At 42.2% G+C, this 14,413-nt stretch overlaps 1 protein-coding gene across 1 annotated transcript; it reads right to left on the bottom strand.

Moving 5' to 3' along the window:
* Nucleotides 1-892: 892 nt before the first annotated feature.
* LRIT2 (leucine rich repeat, Ig-like and transmembrane domains 2) lies at nt 893-14,029 on the bottom strand. The gene is made up of 2 exons (XM_033940546.1): nt 13,261-14,029; nt 893-1,611 (listed from the first exon to the last, which is right to left on the bottom strand). Exons 1-2 carry the CDS (start codon nt 14,027-14,029, stop codon nt 893-895), a joined length of 1,488 nt encoding a protein of 495 aa, XP_033796437.1.
* Nucleotides 14,030-14,413: the final 384 nt, after the last annotated feature.

Raw genomic sequence — 14,413 nt, 5'->3', positions numbered from 1 at the left:
TTCTGCTAACATTCTTTCATAAAGGTAGTATAAGCAAAGTGTTTCCCACCAAAAGGTAAAATTTGAACGATCCCAATTTTTCCAATTTCTAGTGATTAATTGTATGGCCACGCCAGTCATCATAAGGGGAAGTCTATCTTTATTTTTAGGAATGTTACCAATGTGCTGGGCATATCTTTTGCAGTGTCGGGAGGCTCCATAGAAAACTACTTGTACTGTGCAGACTGTGTTGCTCAGAAAGTGAATCCAAGAACCTCCTCAATAGTAGGAATCACATTCAAAGTTCAACAATGTCAAAAACCATTTAAGTGGTACACTGAAATGTTAGATACTCATAAAACATGAAACGACAACAGAAGAGTTGTGTCACACATCCATTCGGCACAGAAGAAGTAATAAAACTGAGGAGATGAGGAAGGTTGTGCATCTTCAGAACTTTATTCTACATTATAAGCTCTAGTAGACCACTTCCATACTAGCCTATCGGATAATATCACCCGGTCGTGTGCTTAGCTCAGAAAAATATCATTCTCATTTTACCTTTGACAAAATTACAGTGGTTTCAAATAAGTTTTAATTCCCATTACAATCTGCCTCAAGTAACCTCAAAATCACTTCAGATAAACTGTACATTGCCAGAGAAATGCATTCCTAGCTTAAGTGGTTCGCCACAGTTATCTTCATGCTGTCTTCATAGCTCAAAAGAAATATATTTCAGATTCACTGCAGCACTGTATTAGATTCAGTCAGGCTACGAAACAGGATGTGTGAAGCTTGTATTTTCTTATGTGTCCTAGTAATGTTTAGCATTGCTTATGAGCTCAGGTTTCTATTGGTGGAGTTTGTCTTCTGAACACCTCTGCATTCTGCTGTCTTCATTGCCTTCCTGGTTTCAAAGCCCTTCATTACTGCTAGTCTGAAGGCTCTCAAAAGCGTTCTCCTTGTTTTTATCTTTTTTCAAGGTTTTCTTGCCGTTCTTTTCCCTACGGCACAGCGCTGAACACCTATGTAAGCAGCAGAAACCGGTTGCAGTAGTGCAAGCATACATCCCAATGGGCACGGCTAACACCATGGCACAGACAATGACAATAATGTGGATGAGCTTTTCTCGCTGTTCCAGCTGACTGATGTCACTTCCTGTGACAAAAACAATGCACTGGCCTTTCTGGGGCTGCTGGCTCCTCAAAGTGATGCACACTTCGTACTTTGTGGCTGGCAGTAAGTCACTCATAGCATATGTATTTATTCCTGGACCAATTGAAATAATTTCTTTTTTGAGATCCTCATATTTGCCAAAATAGATTGTGTACCAGTTATCTGCTGCATTTTCTGTCACTGCGTACCATTCCAAGGAAATACCATATACTGTCTGCTTTGAAATTTTTACATCAACGAAAACATTCTCTACTGAGGTGGGACGTGAGAGGTATTTGGAAATGGAGGATGAAGGTGAAGCCATTTCAGGAGCTGTGACCTTAAGAAACAACATGGTGGAAGAATTCCCAAGGAAATTTGTTGCTGTGCAGGTATATATGCCCTCATCTGTAATGTGTGCTGAAGGAATCACTAATTCAGATTTTACGGTGTCTTCGCCAGTGTGAGTGTCAGACACTAAAGGAAAGAATATCAACAATAAATAAAACCTTATATACTTGGATCGCTGATTTTAACATCCTCATGAAGCTTTAACTAATGATAACTATGTATCTCTTAAAATCAAATGCTTTATATGTTGTTAATAAGCTCCAAATAGCAACAATGTAATGATACCCATTAGCTCAAAATGCAAATAGGGAAATAATCATTATAATTGTTTTAGAATTTCATCTAAACAAAATACAAATGAAAATATTTTGTATTTATACAAGAGCATAAGAAGTTGCCTCCGCTGAGGCAGACCAGAGGTCCATCCTGCCCTGTGGTCCGCTCCCGCGGCGGCCCATCAGGCCTAATTGCCTGAACAGTGTCCCTGACTAATTTTGTAACTGCCTCTAATCCTATCCCTATTACCTACCTTTACTCCTATCCAGTGGCGTACCTAGGGTATGTGGCACCCGGGGCTCATCATTTTTTGACACCCCCCCCCCCCCAATGTAAAAAAATATTTTTTGTAATGACCATGAAATAGAATAAATGGTCAGAATAGAAACAGGCAGTGAAAATTTTCTTATATTCCAAACATAACATAACATAAATTATGTCTGAATTGTCATGACATCAGAAGTACATATGGAGTAGTTGCAGGTGATGCTTGGGACAGTTCTGATTGTGTTAGTTCGGTTTTATGTGTTTTTTGAATAGAAGGGTTTTTATTTCTTTTTGAAGGTTTTGCAGTCTGTGGTCGATGTCAATTGATTGTAGAGTTGGGGGTCGAGTGTTGCAGCTCGAATGGCTAGGAGGTTGTCGAACAGTTTTTTTCTTTTGACGTTTTTGGTTGGAGGGTGTGTGAATGGTGCGTGAGTTCTCTTATGTCTGGTTGAGGTGGATTGAATTATTTAGCTGAAGAAATTAGTTACCCCCCCCCCCCCATTCCACACACATTAATTCTTCTCTTCCATTTTTGTTCCCATTATAAAAAACACTAATAAGTTCTCAGAAAAAAAATACATTAAAATAAGAAGTGAAAACAAAGGCCCCTACAGATGAGAACATAACATAAGAATAGCCTAACTGGGTCAGACCAATGGTCCATCATGCCCAGTAGCCCATTCTCATGGTAGCCAATCCAGGATACTAATACCTGGTCAAAACCCAAAGAGTAGCAACTTCCATGCTACCGATCCAGGGCAAGCAGACACTTCCCCCATGTCTTAATAACAGATTATGGACTTTTCCTCCAGGAATTTGTCCAAATCTTTCTTAAAACCAGCTACACTATCTGCTTTTATCATAACTTCTGGCCACTTCATTTTTAAGTTTAGATCTTTTCTTTCAAACAGAGACCTTGCTAGATGTCAAATACAGCACAAGGTAACTTCACATGGACTTAGCTGTGCAGGAAATGTGAATCTCCTCATACACCCACCATACAGTGCAAAAATGTGCAAAGGTCTGTTTTTTTCTTTCGATCACTACATAGCCTAATGCCACACAAGCAGCGCTGTTACAAACATATTCTGTAGGTCAATGCTAAGGATAACAAAGTTTCCTTCCTTGGACCACAAGGAGATACTGATAAACCACTGGAAGAGATCCCAAAACAACACCCAAAACCCCACTCAGTGTGTGAACCAGTTGAGTGGAGTGGACTAACTGGGGAGTGGAAATGGGCCCGGAGTTTGCTCAGCAGAATTTCCCAGACCACCTCTTCCTCTCAACACATTGACATGCTGCCACCACCACCACTAGGAACACCTCACTGGGTAGGCCAGCTATGCTATAAACTTTATAAAACACATTATTATATTTTCTTATAAAGCACATATTTTAACTGAACTCTCTGACATCCTCAGCCTTTCCATTCACAAAAATAGAAGGAAGAAAAGTTCCCATTTCCTGCTGTCTCATGTCCCCGGCCTATACAATATTTTTTTTCTGCAGACCCTTCAAAAGTCTGACCAAATCCTCATTTCACTTGCATTATAAAGTACTGAGGATGCCATCTCTCCCCAATCCCAGGTCCTAAAGTCTAAGACAGTAGCGCAAATTAATGCTGCCAGATTCAGGAAAAAAAATTTCGATTCGATTCAGCCTATTGAATTGTTTTTTCTTTTTTTTTTCAAATTTTTATTCATTTTCAAAATTATATAAAGTGTAAGTACATATTCAATCAGATAATCAATGCAAATTTCACTTGAAGGCCTGCCTGCCTGTCCCCCCTTGAAGGCCTGTCCCCCCTTGAAGGCCTGCACCCCCTTGAAGGTCTGCACCCCCCCGAAGGCCTGTCCCCCCCTTGAAGGCCTGCACCCCCCCGAAGGCCTGTCCCCCCCCCCTTGAAGGCCTGTCCCACCCCCTTGTAGGCCTGTCCCCACCCCCTTGTAAGCCTGTCCCCCCCTTGTAGGCCTGTCCCCTCCTTGAAGGCCTGCCTGCCTGTCCCCCCCCTTGAAGGCCTGTCCCCCCCTTAAAGGCCTGCACCCCCTTGAAGGTCTGCACCCCCCGAAGGCCTGCACCCCCCCCGAAGGCCTGTCCCCCCCTTGAAGGCCTGTCCCTCCCCCTTGAAGTCCTCCACCCCTTGAAGGTCTGCACCCCCCCGAAGGCCTATCCCCCCTAATAAGGCCTGCCTCCCCCTTGAAGGCCTGCCTGTCCCTCCCCTTGAAGGCCTGCCTGCCTGACTGCCTGTCACCCCCCTCCCCCTTGAAAGCCAGCCTGCCTGCCTGCCTGCCCACCCGCCCTACCCTGAAGGCCTGATGCCCCGACCCACTTCGAAGGACCGCTCGCCCCCTGGCCTCCCCGCACCACCTATGAAGCAGCCGCAGCAGGATCGCGACGTCAGCGATCCCTGCACTGCTTAGGCGCTGCTTCCTGCACAGCGGTCCCGCCCCTCCTCTGACGTCAGAGGAGGGGCGGGACCGCGGCGCAGGAAGCAGCGCCCAAGCAGCTCAGGGATCGCTGATGTCGGGATCCTGCTGTGGGCTGCTTCATAGGTGGTGCAGGAAGGTCAGTGGGGTGAGCGGTCCTTCGGGGGTGGGGGGGACTGAACGGCAAGGCTGGGAGCACCCCCTCAGGGCTGGCACCCATGGCGGACCGCCCCTCCCGTCCCCCCCCCCTTGGTACGTCACTGCTCCTATCTGTACCCCTCAATCCCTTTGTCCTCCAGGTACCTGTCCAGACCCTCTTTGAAGCCCTGTAGCGTGCTCTTGCTTATCACATCCTCCGATAGCGCATTCCATGTATCCACCACCCTCTGAGTGAAAAAGAACTTCCTGGCATTTGTTCTAAACCTTTCCCCTTTCAATTTCTCTGAGTGCCCCCTCGTACTTGTGGTTCCCCATAATTTGAAAAATCTGTCCCTGTCTACTCTTTCTATGCCCTTCATGATCTTGAAGGTTTCTATCATGTCTCCTCTAAGTCTCCGCTTTTCCAGGGAGAAAAGCCCCAGCTTCTTCAGTCTGTCAGTATATGAGAGGTCTTTCTACCCTTTATTAGCTTAGTTGCTCTTCTCTGGACTCTCTCAAGTACCGCCATGTCCTTCTTGAGGTACGGCGAATAAAAATAAAAGGTACAAGAATAAAAATAAAAGATATCAACCCAAACCTAGACTACTAAAATATGCTAATACTCTTGAAAATGATTAATTTGCATTTAAAGCAATTTTAACACACCCATAATTCAATTAATATGCATTAACAGTGCTTTTAATGCCCATTAATTAGGCTGCAAGAATTTTAATACAAAATCTCGTATGGTCAGGATGAAAAATTTTAAACTTTGTAAAACAATGCATTAATTATTAGCTCTTTGTTACAAGCAATTCTGTAATGGGCACCTAAGGGTGACTGACAAGTAACAGATACCTAACTTTTTTAGGCGCCCATTACAGAATCTGGCCCTTACTGGCTAACGCACAAAGTAGGAGAATTTAGCACCTACCAAATAGGAGGTTGAATGAGCTCCCAAATTAACCATAGCCAGGTACCATGCACTAACTGTTGCTTCAACACTGGACCAGCATTAGAAAATGCTGGTTCAGCCCTCACTGGATGCAGCATAACATTTGCAGCTACTATGCACTTTATGCCAGGGTAACTACAAATTTTACTGCGGTTTAGTAAAAGGGCCCCTAAGGGCTCCTTTTATCAAGGCACGCTACGGGGGTTAGCGCGTCGGACATTTCATCACGCGCTAACCCCCGTGGCAGCCTAAAATCCTAACGCCTCGTCAATGGAGGCGTTAGGTACGAGCGCGGCAGGCGGTTTAACGCGCGGTATTCCGCACGTTAAACCGCTACCGCGCCTTTGTAAAAGGACCCCTAAGTCTAAAGCATCAGTTTCAGATACTAGCCCCCTCTTTTACTAAGGTGTGCTAACCGATTAACGCACGCTCATTGCTAATGCGCCCATAGACTAACATGCACGCATTAGCGATTCGTGTGCGCTAATCGGTTAGAGCACCTTAGGAAAAGAGGGCCCAAACACACTTTTGAAAATCCAAACCAAAACTGATTTGCTAACTGATCTGCACTGTTATGCTCAATCTCTATCCCAAACATGTCCCCTCCCCAGAAAATAAAAATCATTTTTTGGCACATGATGTGTGTGTGTGTGTGCAAATTGCCAAATTTGCTGTGGAATGCCTCAACGCATCCTGCAGCAATCTTTTTTAAGATGTGTTAAGCATGAGTTAGTGCTTACCAGGGCTTAGCAAAAAGACCCCTTAGCATGTGGGGCATTGCTGCACGCTAACTGATTAGCTTGGGGTTAGCGCATGAGCCCTTACTATCTACAACATGGGTGGCAGTAAGAACTTTTTAAGACTACAAGAATGGGAGGGCATTCTGAAAAATTAAAAGGTGACAGATTCAAAACCAATGCTAGGAAGTTCTTCTTCACCCAGAGGGTGGTGGACACCTGGAATGCGCTTTCAGAGGGCGTGATAGGACAGAGTACGGTTTTGGGGTTCAAGAAGGGATTGGATGATTTCCTGAAGGAAAAGGGGATAGAAGGGTATAGATAGAGGATTACTATACAGGTCCTGCACCTGATGGGCCGCTGCGTGAGCTGACTGCTGGCATGATGGACCTCTGGTCTGACCCAGCAGAGGCATTACTTATGTTCTTATGTAATATATTTAATGGCCATGCTCTACTTGTGCAATCAGCACATGGCCATTGATTCCAAAAATAGGAAAACTTTCGTTTTCAGTATAGCACTGCGAGATAGTTTACCACATTCATTTTTGATCGGCAAAATTGCACTCTGTTTTCCAGTTGTATACCAAATGGTTCCCTAGAATGAGGTTTTAATACCCTTAGGACCCCTGAGGAAGGAGTGTTCTTCGAAAGACGAACCGTGTCGGGTCCTGGTTTTTTAACCCCATGTGGACCATACTCTTTGGATACGTGCTGCTTATTTATTGATTAAAGACTTGGGTTTTTTTGTACATCATCTCTGCAGTTCTCTTTTTTGTTTGCTGTTTGACATATCACTGCAGTTCTATTGGATTATTTTGCTTTTGTATGCCTAGGACAACTGTTGCCAGGGCTTTAGTAAAAGGCCCCTTTATTTCTCAAAAGGCAGAGCAGGCGATGGCATGAGACAGCCAGACGTCCTCACCTGTCATCAAGTGTGCTGCTTCTGCAAGGAAACGGAAAGCAATATGAAAATAACATAGCCATGGACCCCTCTTGATGAAGATGTAAGGAGTCATATAAATCTTAATTAACTTTACTTTGTATATTATCTCTACTAAGGGCTCCTTTTACTAAGGTGCGCTAGCGTGTTTAGCGCACGCAAGATATTACCGCACGCTACGAGACTAGAACTAACGCCAGCTCAATGCTGGCATTAAGGTCTAGCGCACGCAGCAATTCAGCGCGCGCTATTCCGCACGTTAATACCCTAACGCAGCTTAATAAAAGGAGCCCTATGTTTTGCATATTATTATGTATATTTTGGTATCTGCAGCTTAAATTATGTAAATTAAATCTGTAAATCTGTAAATTAAAATCTTATTGTTTTGTTTTATTCTTATTCTTTTTTATTTGTAAAATTTCAATTAAATTTCAATTAAAAAAAAAGAAAGAAAAAAGAAAGCAATATGAAGAACGTGAGATGAATCAGTGGACCGGTTTTGGTCATTCCAGTCACGCAGAAGTGGGTTCTCTGAGGAAGCGTCAGAACCCGTAAGCCTTCAAGACTCCTTCAGCTAAGTGCATTAACGTTTAGAAACCTCTTATGATAAAGCATTGCACAGAGTTGAGCACAACAGCAGCACAAAAGAAAACGTCACTTTCAAATGCCATGATTGACCAAGAGAGGCACATCTAGGGGCTAGTCCCTGTTTGTGATTTCTCTACCTTATTGGTTCTGAGCATTTTTAGACACAGTTATATTGTGATAGCAATTGGGTGATCTTGTTATATTGAAGCTGCTTCTGCAAGACCTGACATTATTATATACCACAGGTGTAAAACTCAAGGCCCACGGGCCGAATCCGGCCCGCTTGGCCGTTTTATGCAGCCTGAGGTCAGATGCCCTCGGTATTAGCTTGTGGCCGGCTCCCTCCTCCTCACAGCTGCAGTATGCATGAAGCCGCGTGCAGTGGCTCCTCGCGTGTCCCACACCTCGTCCAGAAGCATTCCCTCTGACGTTGCGATGTCAGAGAGAAGGCTTCCGGTTCAGGCGGATGCATGAGGCACCGCTGCACGCGGCTTCGTGCACACTGCGGCTGTGAGGAGGAGAGAGCTGGCCACAAGATAACACCGAGGGCATTGGACTGTGGGCCACATAAAATGGCCAGAAGGTAAGACACCCACCGGAGGGCATAAAGGTAGGAGGAATGATTTTATTTTCAATTTAGTGTTTGAATTGTGTCAATTTTGAGAATTTTAATTTGCTGTCTATATTTTGCACTGCTCAGGAAGAAATACATTTGTTTCTCTTTCTCTGGGGGCTGTACTGCATGCGTCTTGAATCTTAGGGTTTCTTTTTTATATATTAGTACTTTTAGTTTGTGGTCCCGTATTTGCAAGAATGGATAACCAAATCTCCAACCTACTGTTAACCACCCCAGACTACAAGATTTTCAGAAAACAAATAAAAACTATACTCTTCAAGAAAGCCCTGAAACAGTCCTAACCACACCCACTCTTAAAACCTCTTACTCTTAACAACACTTTTACCTATCAAATGCTATCTAAAACCCATAATTTCACCATATTCTTACCTCCTAAAGACCTCCACTTCCCTTTGGTAACTCTTTATCCAATGTTTATTACCTTAAAAAATTCTATGTCATCGCTTATTCTACTCCTTTTAATTTATATGTAATTCCTGTTTTTTAGTTGGAATGTAATCCGCCTTGAACCGCAAGGTAATGGCGGAATAGAAATCACTAATGTAATGTAATGTAATGTTATCTGTGTTCTGGTAGGAATGAATGTTGAGAAGCATACAGTGTGCTTTGTGTAGTTTAATTTTGTGGTTAACCATTATGTGTTAATAAGATTATACTGTGTGTGTATATATGAAAAATGAATGGAAAAAATTGTGTTATAATTAGTACTAGTATGGCGGCGGGATCTAGGGCAGAGGTTGGGTGGGGTCTGGCCTGCAACTTAGCCTGTGTTTTGGATTTCGGCCCCTTAATGTGATTGAGTTTGACACCCCTGTTATATACAGTAAAGCTACTGTGACCCTGAGAGAGGGACCACTCCAGACCCATAACAACTCCCAGTTTTGAGGAATGGAGATTAACGTCTCCCAACATCTAGAAGCAGCTGGTGGTTTTAAATTCCCACTGTGTATATTAAGGTACCAACTCTCAAGGTGTTTTCATAGCCGCAGGACCCAAGAAAGTACTATTTCTCAGTACAGTACATCACGCTAGAAATCATCACCAAATTGTTACTATATACTTGAACAAACCCAGGGTACAGGAAACCAATATTCGCAAAGAGGAAATGCCATTTGTGTGTTTTTGCTTATGAGAAATGAGCTTAATGAAGATAACATAATTTCTACTGTTAGGTTACAAAAAATAGATAGTTCTTTGTCTAATAGATGTTGGCATTGTCATTTAGAAGCAGGAACTTTAGATCATTTATTGTTTCATTGTCCATTTATTATGAATTTTTGGAAATCAATTTGGGACCAAATTAATAATTTATTAGATAACCCTGTGGCATTATCCTATGATACTGTGATATTTGGTATGAAAATGAGAGCAAAAAGTCAGATTTCTGCAAATAACAATAAAGTACTACTTATAATGACTGGAGTTGCCATTCAGCAGATCACATTTAATTGGAAGGATTGGAGGAGATTAAATTACAACTTCTGGTGGAACTCTTTATGCCATATATATAAAATGGAAAGGTTTATTGCAGTACAGCGGGGTTATTTTAAGAAGTTTCAGGATGTGTGGAAACCATTAACAAAGTATTGTAAAGATTAATTTAAAATTGGTTCCCTTATATTTATTTGTAAATTTAAGGTGCAGGGAAGGGGGGGGGGATTTTATTATTACATGTCTTATATGAGAATGGAATTTATGGGAGGGAGGGTTTGGATAGGGATGGGGATAAGAATTTGTGAGATGTGTCATTGATTATTTCTAAGTGATATATTTATTGTTTATGTGATTGAATATATTTTAACACTTAATGTAATCTTGAAAATGAATAAAGAATATTAAAAAAAAAAGAAAGAATTATGATTAAGCTCCCAGAAACCAATGCCCGTGATGTAATTGCGAACTTAAATGTGAGACCATCTATTTTCACTCACATAAAGAACTCCAGGATTCAAGAAAGCATGGGACAGGCATGTGGGATCTCTTAGGGAGAGAAGGAGATAGTGGATGCTGTGGATGGGCAGGCTGGATGGGCCATTGGGCCTTTATCTGTCATCTTGTTTCTATGTAGGAAGGTGGGGAAAGGGCAAAACTGGCAATGAGAAGCCCAGCATTTTCTCCAGCTTGAATAGGAAGTTGATAAACAAGCTTGGCCTGTAAACTTTAGAATCAATCTCCGAGTGAAAATGCAGGAAAGGGATACCCCCTGATCTCAAAAGGCAGGCCATTCCGTTTATTTAGTAGAAGCAATAGGCAATGATTCCTTTCCAATCCGGTTCTAGGGTAGAGCTTATGGACACAATCTACTTCCTATAAAAGAAAGAGTCACAGCAGAGCACTTCCTTCCCTGATGGGAGGCCACAACGTAAGATACTCAGCCACAGACGACAGACTGCAGTTCCTGTTACTAAGATACCAAGTTATCCTTTGTTTTCTCCTTTGCTATACAGAAGTGCATTGTATGAGATCCACAAATCAAAATCTCCTTCTGATCCCCTCTATTAAAAATTTTTACTACACACGGAAAATAAATTTCTCTGTCACTGCTCCAGTGCTATGGAACTCTTTACCACAACCTCTTCGCGACGAACAACAACTGGATAAATTTAAGATAGGCCTAAAGACTTTTCTATTCCGTGATGCATTTATTTCAGTTTAGTATCTACTTCTCAGTTATTTTCAATTATTTAACTTTCAAAAATTATTTCTAAAAGACTTTTTCCCCACCCAAATGTTTTTTTCCCATTCCCTCTTTCTCCCTTTTCTCTTAGCAATGTAACTATACCCTTCCATATACCTCTTCCCTCACAATCAAGTTTGTCTTGTTTATGTTTTAATATACACTGTTTGTACTTCTAAATATTGAATATATTAACTCCTCTTTCTTATTTATATTTTTATTGTAATGTAAACCGGCCAGATATTTATTTGATGGTCGGTATATTAAAACCTAATAAACTTGAAACTTGAAACTTGATTGTTTTCAAAGCAATCTGGAATAAGACTGTAGGTAGGACACTGCCATCTGTCAGTGGGTGAATGCAGCTGCATTTAAAGCACTTAAGATTTGATATACCACCCATCACATTGCACCTAGGTCATTTGCATTTAAACAAATAATAAAGAGAGATAGAGAGAAGAGAGTGATTGGATAGAGTAGGAAGGAAAGGGAGGAATGCCCTCCAAAAGTAGACAGGGCAGGGGAAGCTAAAAAGAAGAGATTTCACTCAAATAGGTATTGAGTGTGGATTTAAATTTATCAAGTGAAGATTCCTACCGGATATAGGAGGGAAGAGCATTTCATAAAGAGGGAGAAGATACCACTTTGATTAGATTCATATGTGATTTGTCTGATAGTAAGAACAATAAGCTGATTTTGTTGTAGGGAGTGAAGGATTAGAGATGGCAAGTATGGGAATCAGCATTTGGTCCAGATAGAGTGGGAAGTGTAACTGGTGGATCGTAAACATCAGCTGTAGGTTCTCATAGGTCAATCTATGTTTCACAGGGAGGCATTGTGAAGATTTAAGCAGCAGAGTTATGTGATCAAATTTTTTTAGCTCCTGTGATTAGTTTTATTGCAGTATTTTGAAGCAATTGGAGGCACTGGAGATGGTGGTAGAGAGGCATGCTGGGACAAGGCCTGATACCAACACAGATGTATTTGTTTTGGTACCACATTGCAAGCAAGTTTTAGTTAAAAGACAATTTACTTTTTGTTAATGCATATGGAACTTTAGCTTGACCCTTTATGAAACTTGTGGTATGTTCCAGAGATGGAAAAGAGGCAGGGGCTGTTCTGGGTGACCTTGCCAGAGACTGACCAGAAGAGATTAAGTGATATTCACTGAACAGAGATAAGGGAAGAGAAAAGGATTGGGACTTGTATACCACATTTTATTGTACTGTTATAGAGGAGGGAACATCTGCTAAAGTAGATGCTAGAGCAGGCCTGCACAACTCCGGTCCTTGAGGGCCGAATCCAGTCAAGTTTTCGGGATGTCCCCAATGAATATGCATTGAAGCAGTGCATGCAAATAGATCTCATGCATATTCATTAAGGAAATCCTGAAAACCTGGCCTGGAAGGGGCCGAAATGTGAAGGCCTGTGCATGGACAAAAGAAATGGTGACATCTCCATGGTGATTTGGCACATATCACAGACTTGGCAGCACATGATAAATCTTGTGGGTGCTTATGTTTATTGGTATTTGATATACTGTTGCAGGGGCAGCGGAATGCTGTCTTGTTTGGGGGGGCCAGGGCGCTCCGCCCTAGCCCTGGCGAAATTGTGTGGCAGTTTCAAGTTTAAATGATCTTAATGCTGCGCGGCAGCTGCCTGAAGAAGGCCTGCCCCCGGAAGTCTTCATTCTACCTCCAGGGACAGGCCTGCTCCTTGAAGCTGTGTGGCGGCAGCTGCCCGATCATTTTAAGTTAAACCCTGGGAATCAGGAGGGTGGGCAAGCACCAGGTTTTGGGGAGGCCATGGCCCCTGTGGCCTCCCCTGTTCTGACGCCTATGTACTGTCCTATCTTAGAGAAGTCCAGAGTAGTGTTCTCCAAATATTTTCTCTATCTGTCCCTGGTGGGCTCATATTCTAACTATGGCACCTGGAGCAATGAAGGGTTTTGTAGCTTGCCCAGTGTCACAAGAAGCTGTGCTAGGATTGAATCCACAACCTCAGGGTGCTGAGGTAACAGCTCTAACCGCCAGGCCACTCCTTCACTTGACACTAAGGATTACATCGGAACCACCAAAGACGTGACATCACTCCTCCCACTACTACCATAAAATGTTACTAATACTTACCACTAAATGCTCTTAAATTTTTCAGCGGATAAATCCAAGATATTTCTGGAACAGGGCTTGCTTTTGTTAAGCATGTCAAAGAAACATTGAAACCCATCTTCACAGTAAGGTTAGATAAAAGAGCAGAGGAGATTGGTTTTGTACAACTATTCAGCTCTATTTCATGAAAGAACTTCCTTGCACTAAAATCAGGACTGGAACACATCAAATATGGGTTCATCAAAATGACAGGTGGGCTGACTGATTTGATAAATTGGACAAAGTCATGAAGGCGGCAGTCACACATCCATGGGTTATCATGCAGAGCCAGCACTGCATTAAGTTTGCTTTGTGCTTTGCTTTCAGACAGTTGAATCTTCTGGTAGAGAGGCCAGTTAGAAAAGACATCCTTAGAAATGACTGTGAGCTGATTGAAGGATAAGTCTAAGTAGGTCAGGTTTGCAAGATACCTCAATGCATGCTTTGGGAGAACATCCAGTCTATTGTGCTTGAGATCCAATATTTTTAATGCAGGAGTGTCTTGAAAGGCTGTCCATGGGACTGAGTGTAGTTTGTTTCCTTGCAGTCTCAATTCTGTCAAATTCTTCAGATACTCTAAGCATTTCAGATGCATAACTGTAATGTTATTAAAATTTAGCCAGAGGTACTCCAAAGCACTCACTGTATCAAAAGACCCACGGGGCAGTTCTGTTAAGTGACAGTTTTCTATCCTAATTCTCCGGATGTCTGGAGGAATATTTGTGGGAATCATTCTCATGGTTGTAGCCATGCAAAGTAAACTCCTATGAAAACAGAGGCTTACGTTAATGTAATAAGGTCTAACATGCTATTCTAATTTACAAATAAGTAAATTATGTAGTCATGTGCAAAAATAAGAACAAACTGATGAGCAGGGAGTAATAGATTAGTCTTAAAATAGGTCATTTTACTTCTTCCAAGGAATTGCAAGAACACCAAACTGGCAACTAGGGAAGCGCAGTTCAGATTCTGTTGCTGCTCCTTGTGATCTTGTGGATGAGACACTTAACCCTGCATTGCATCATGATGGATAGGATCACACCAAGCAATCCACTACAACCATTATTATCATATTGTAATTTTTCATTGTATTTTTTGTAACACGTGACCTTTTCCTAACAGGTCCTCTCAGAAA

The sequence above is a fragment of the Geotrypetes seraphini genome, chromosome 4, assembly GCF_902459505.1.
Source record: "Geotrypetes seraphini chromosome 4, aGeoSer1.1, whole genome shotgun sequence".
NCBI lineage: Eukaryota > Metazoa > Chordata > Amphibia > Gymnophiona > Dermophiidae > Geotrypetes > Geotrypetes seraphini.
This window is presented reverse-complemented; position numbering and strand designations above follow the sequence as displayed.

Excerpts from the sequence above, each read along its gene's own strand:
- LRIT2 (XM_033940546.1), bottom strand. The coding sequence starts at position 14,029 with ATGGCTACAACCATGAGAATGATTCCCACAAATATTCCTCCAGACATC. Across the intron at positions 1,612-13,260 it reads AAATTTAAGAGCATTTAGTG|TGTCTGACACTCACACTGGC; the intron begins GTAAGTATTAGT and ends TCTTTCCTTTAG.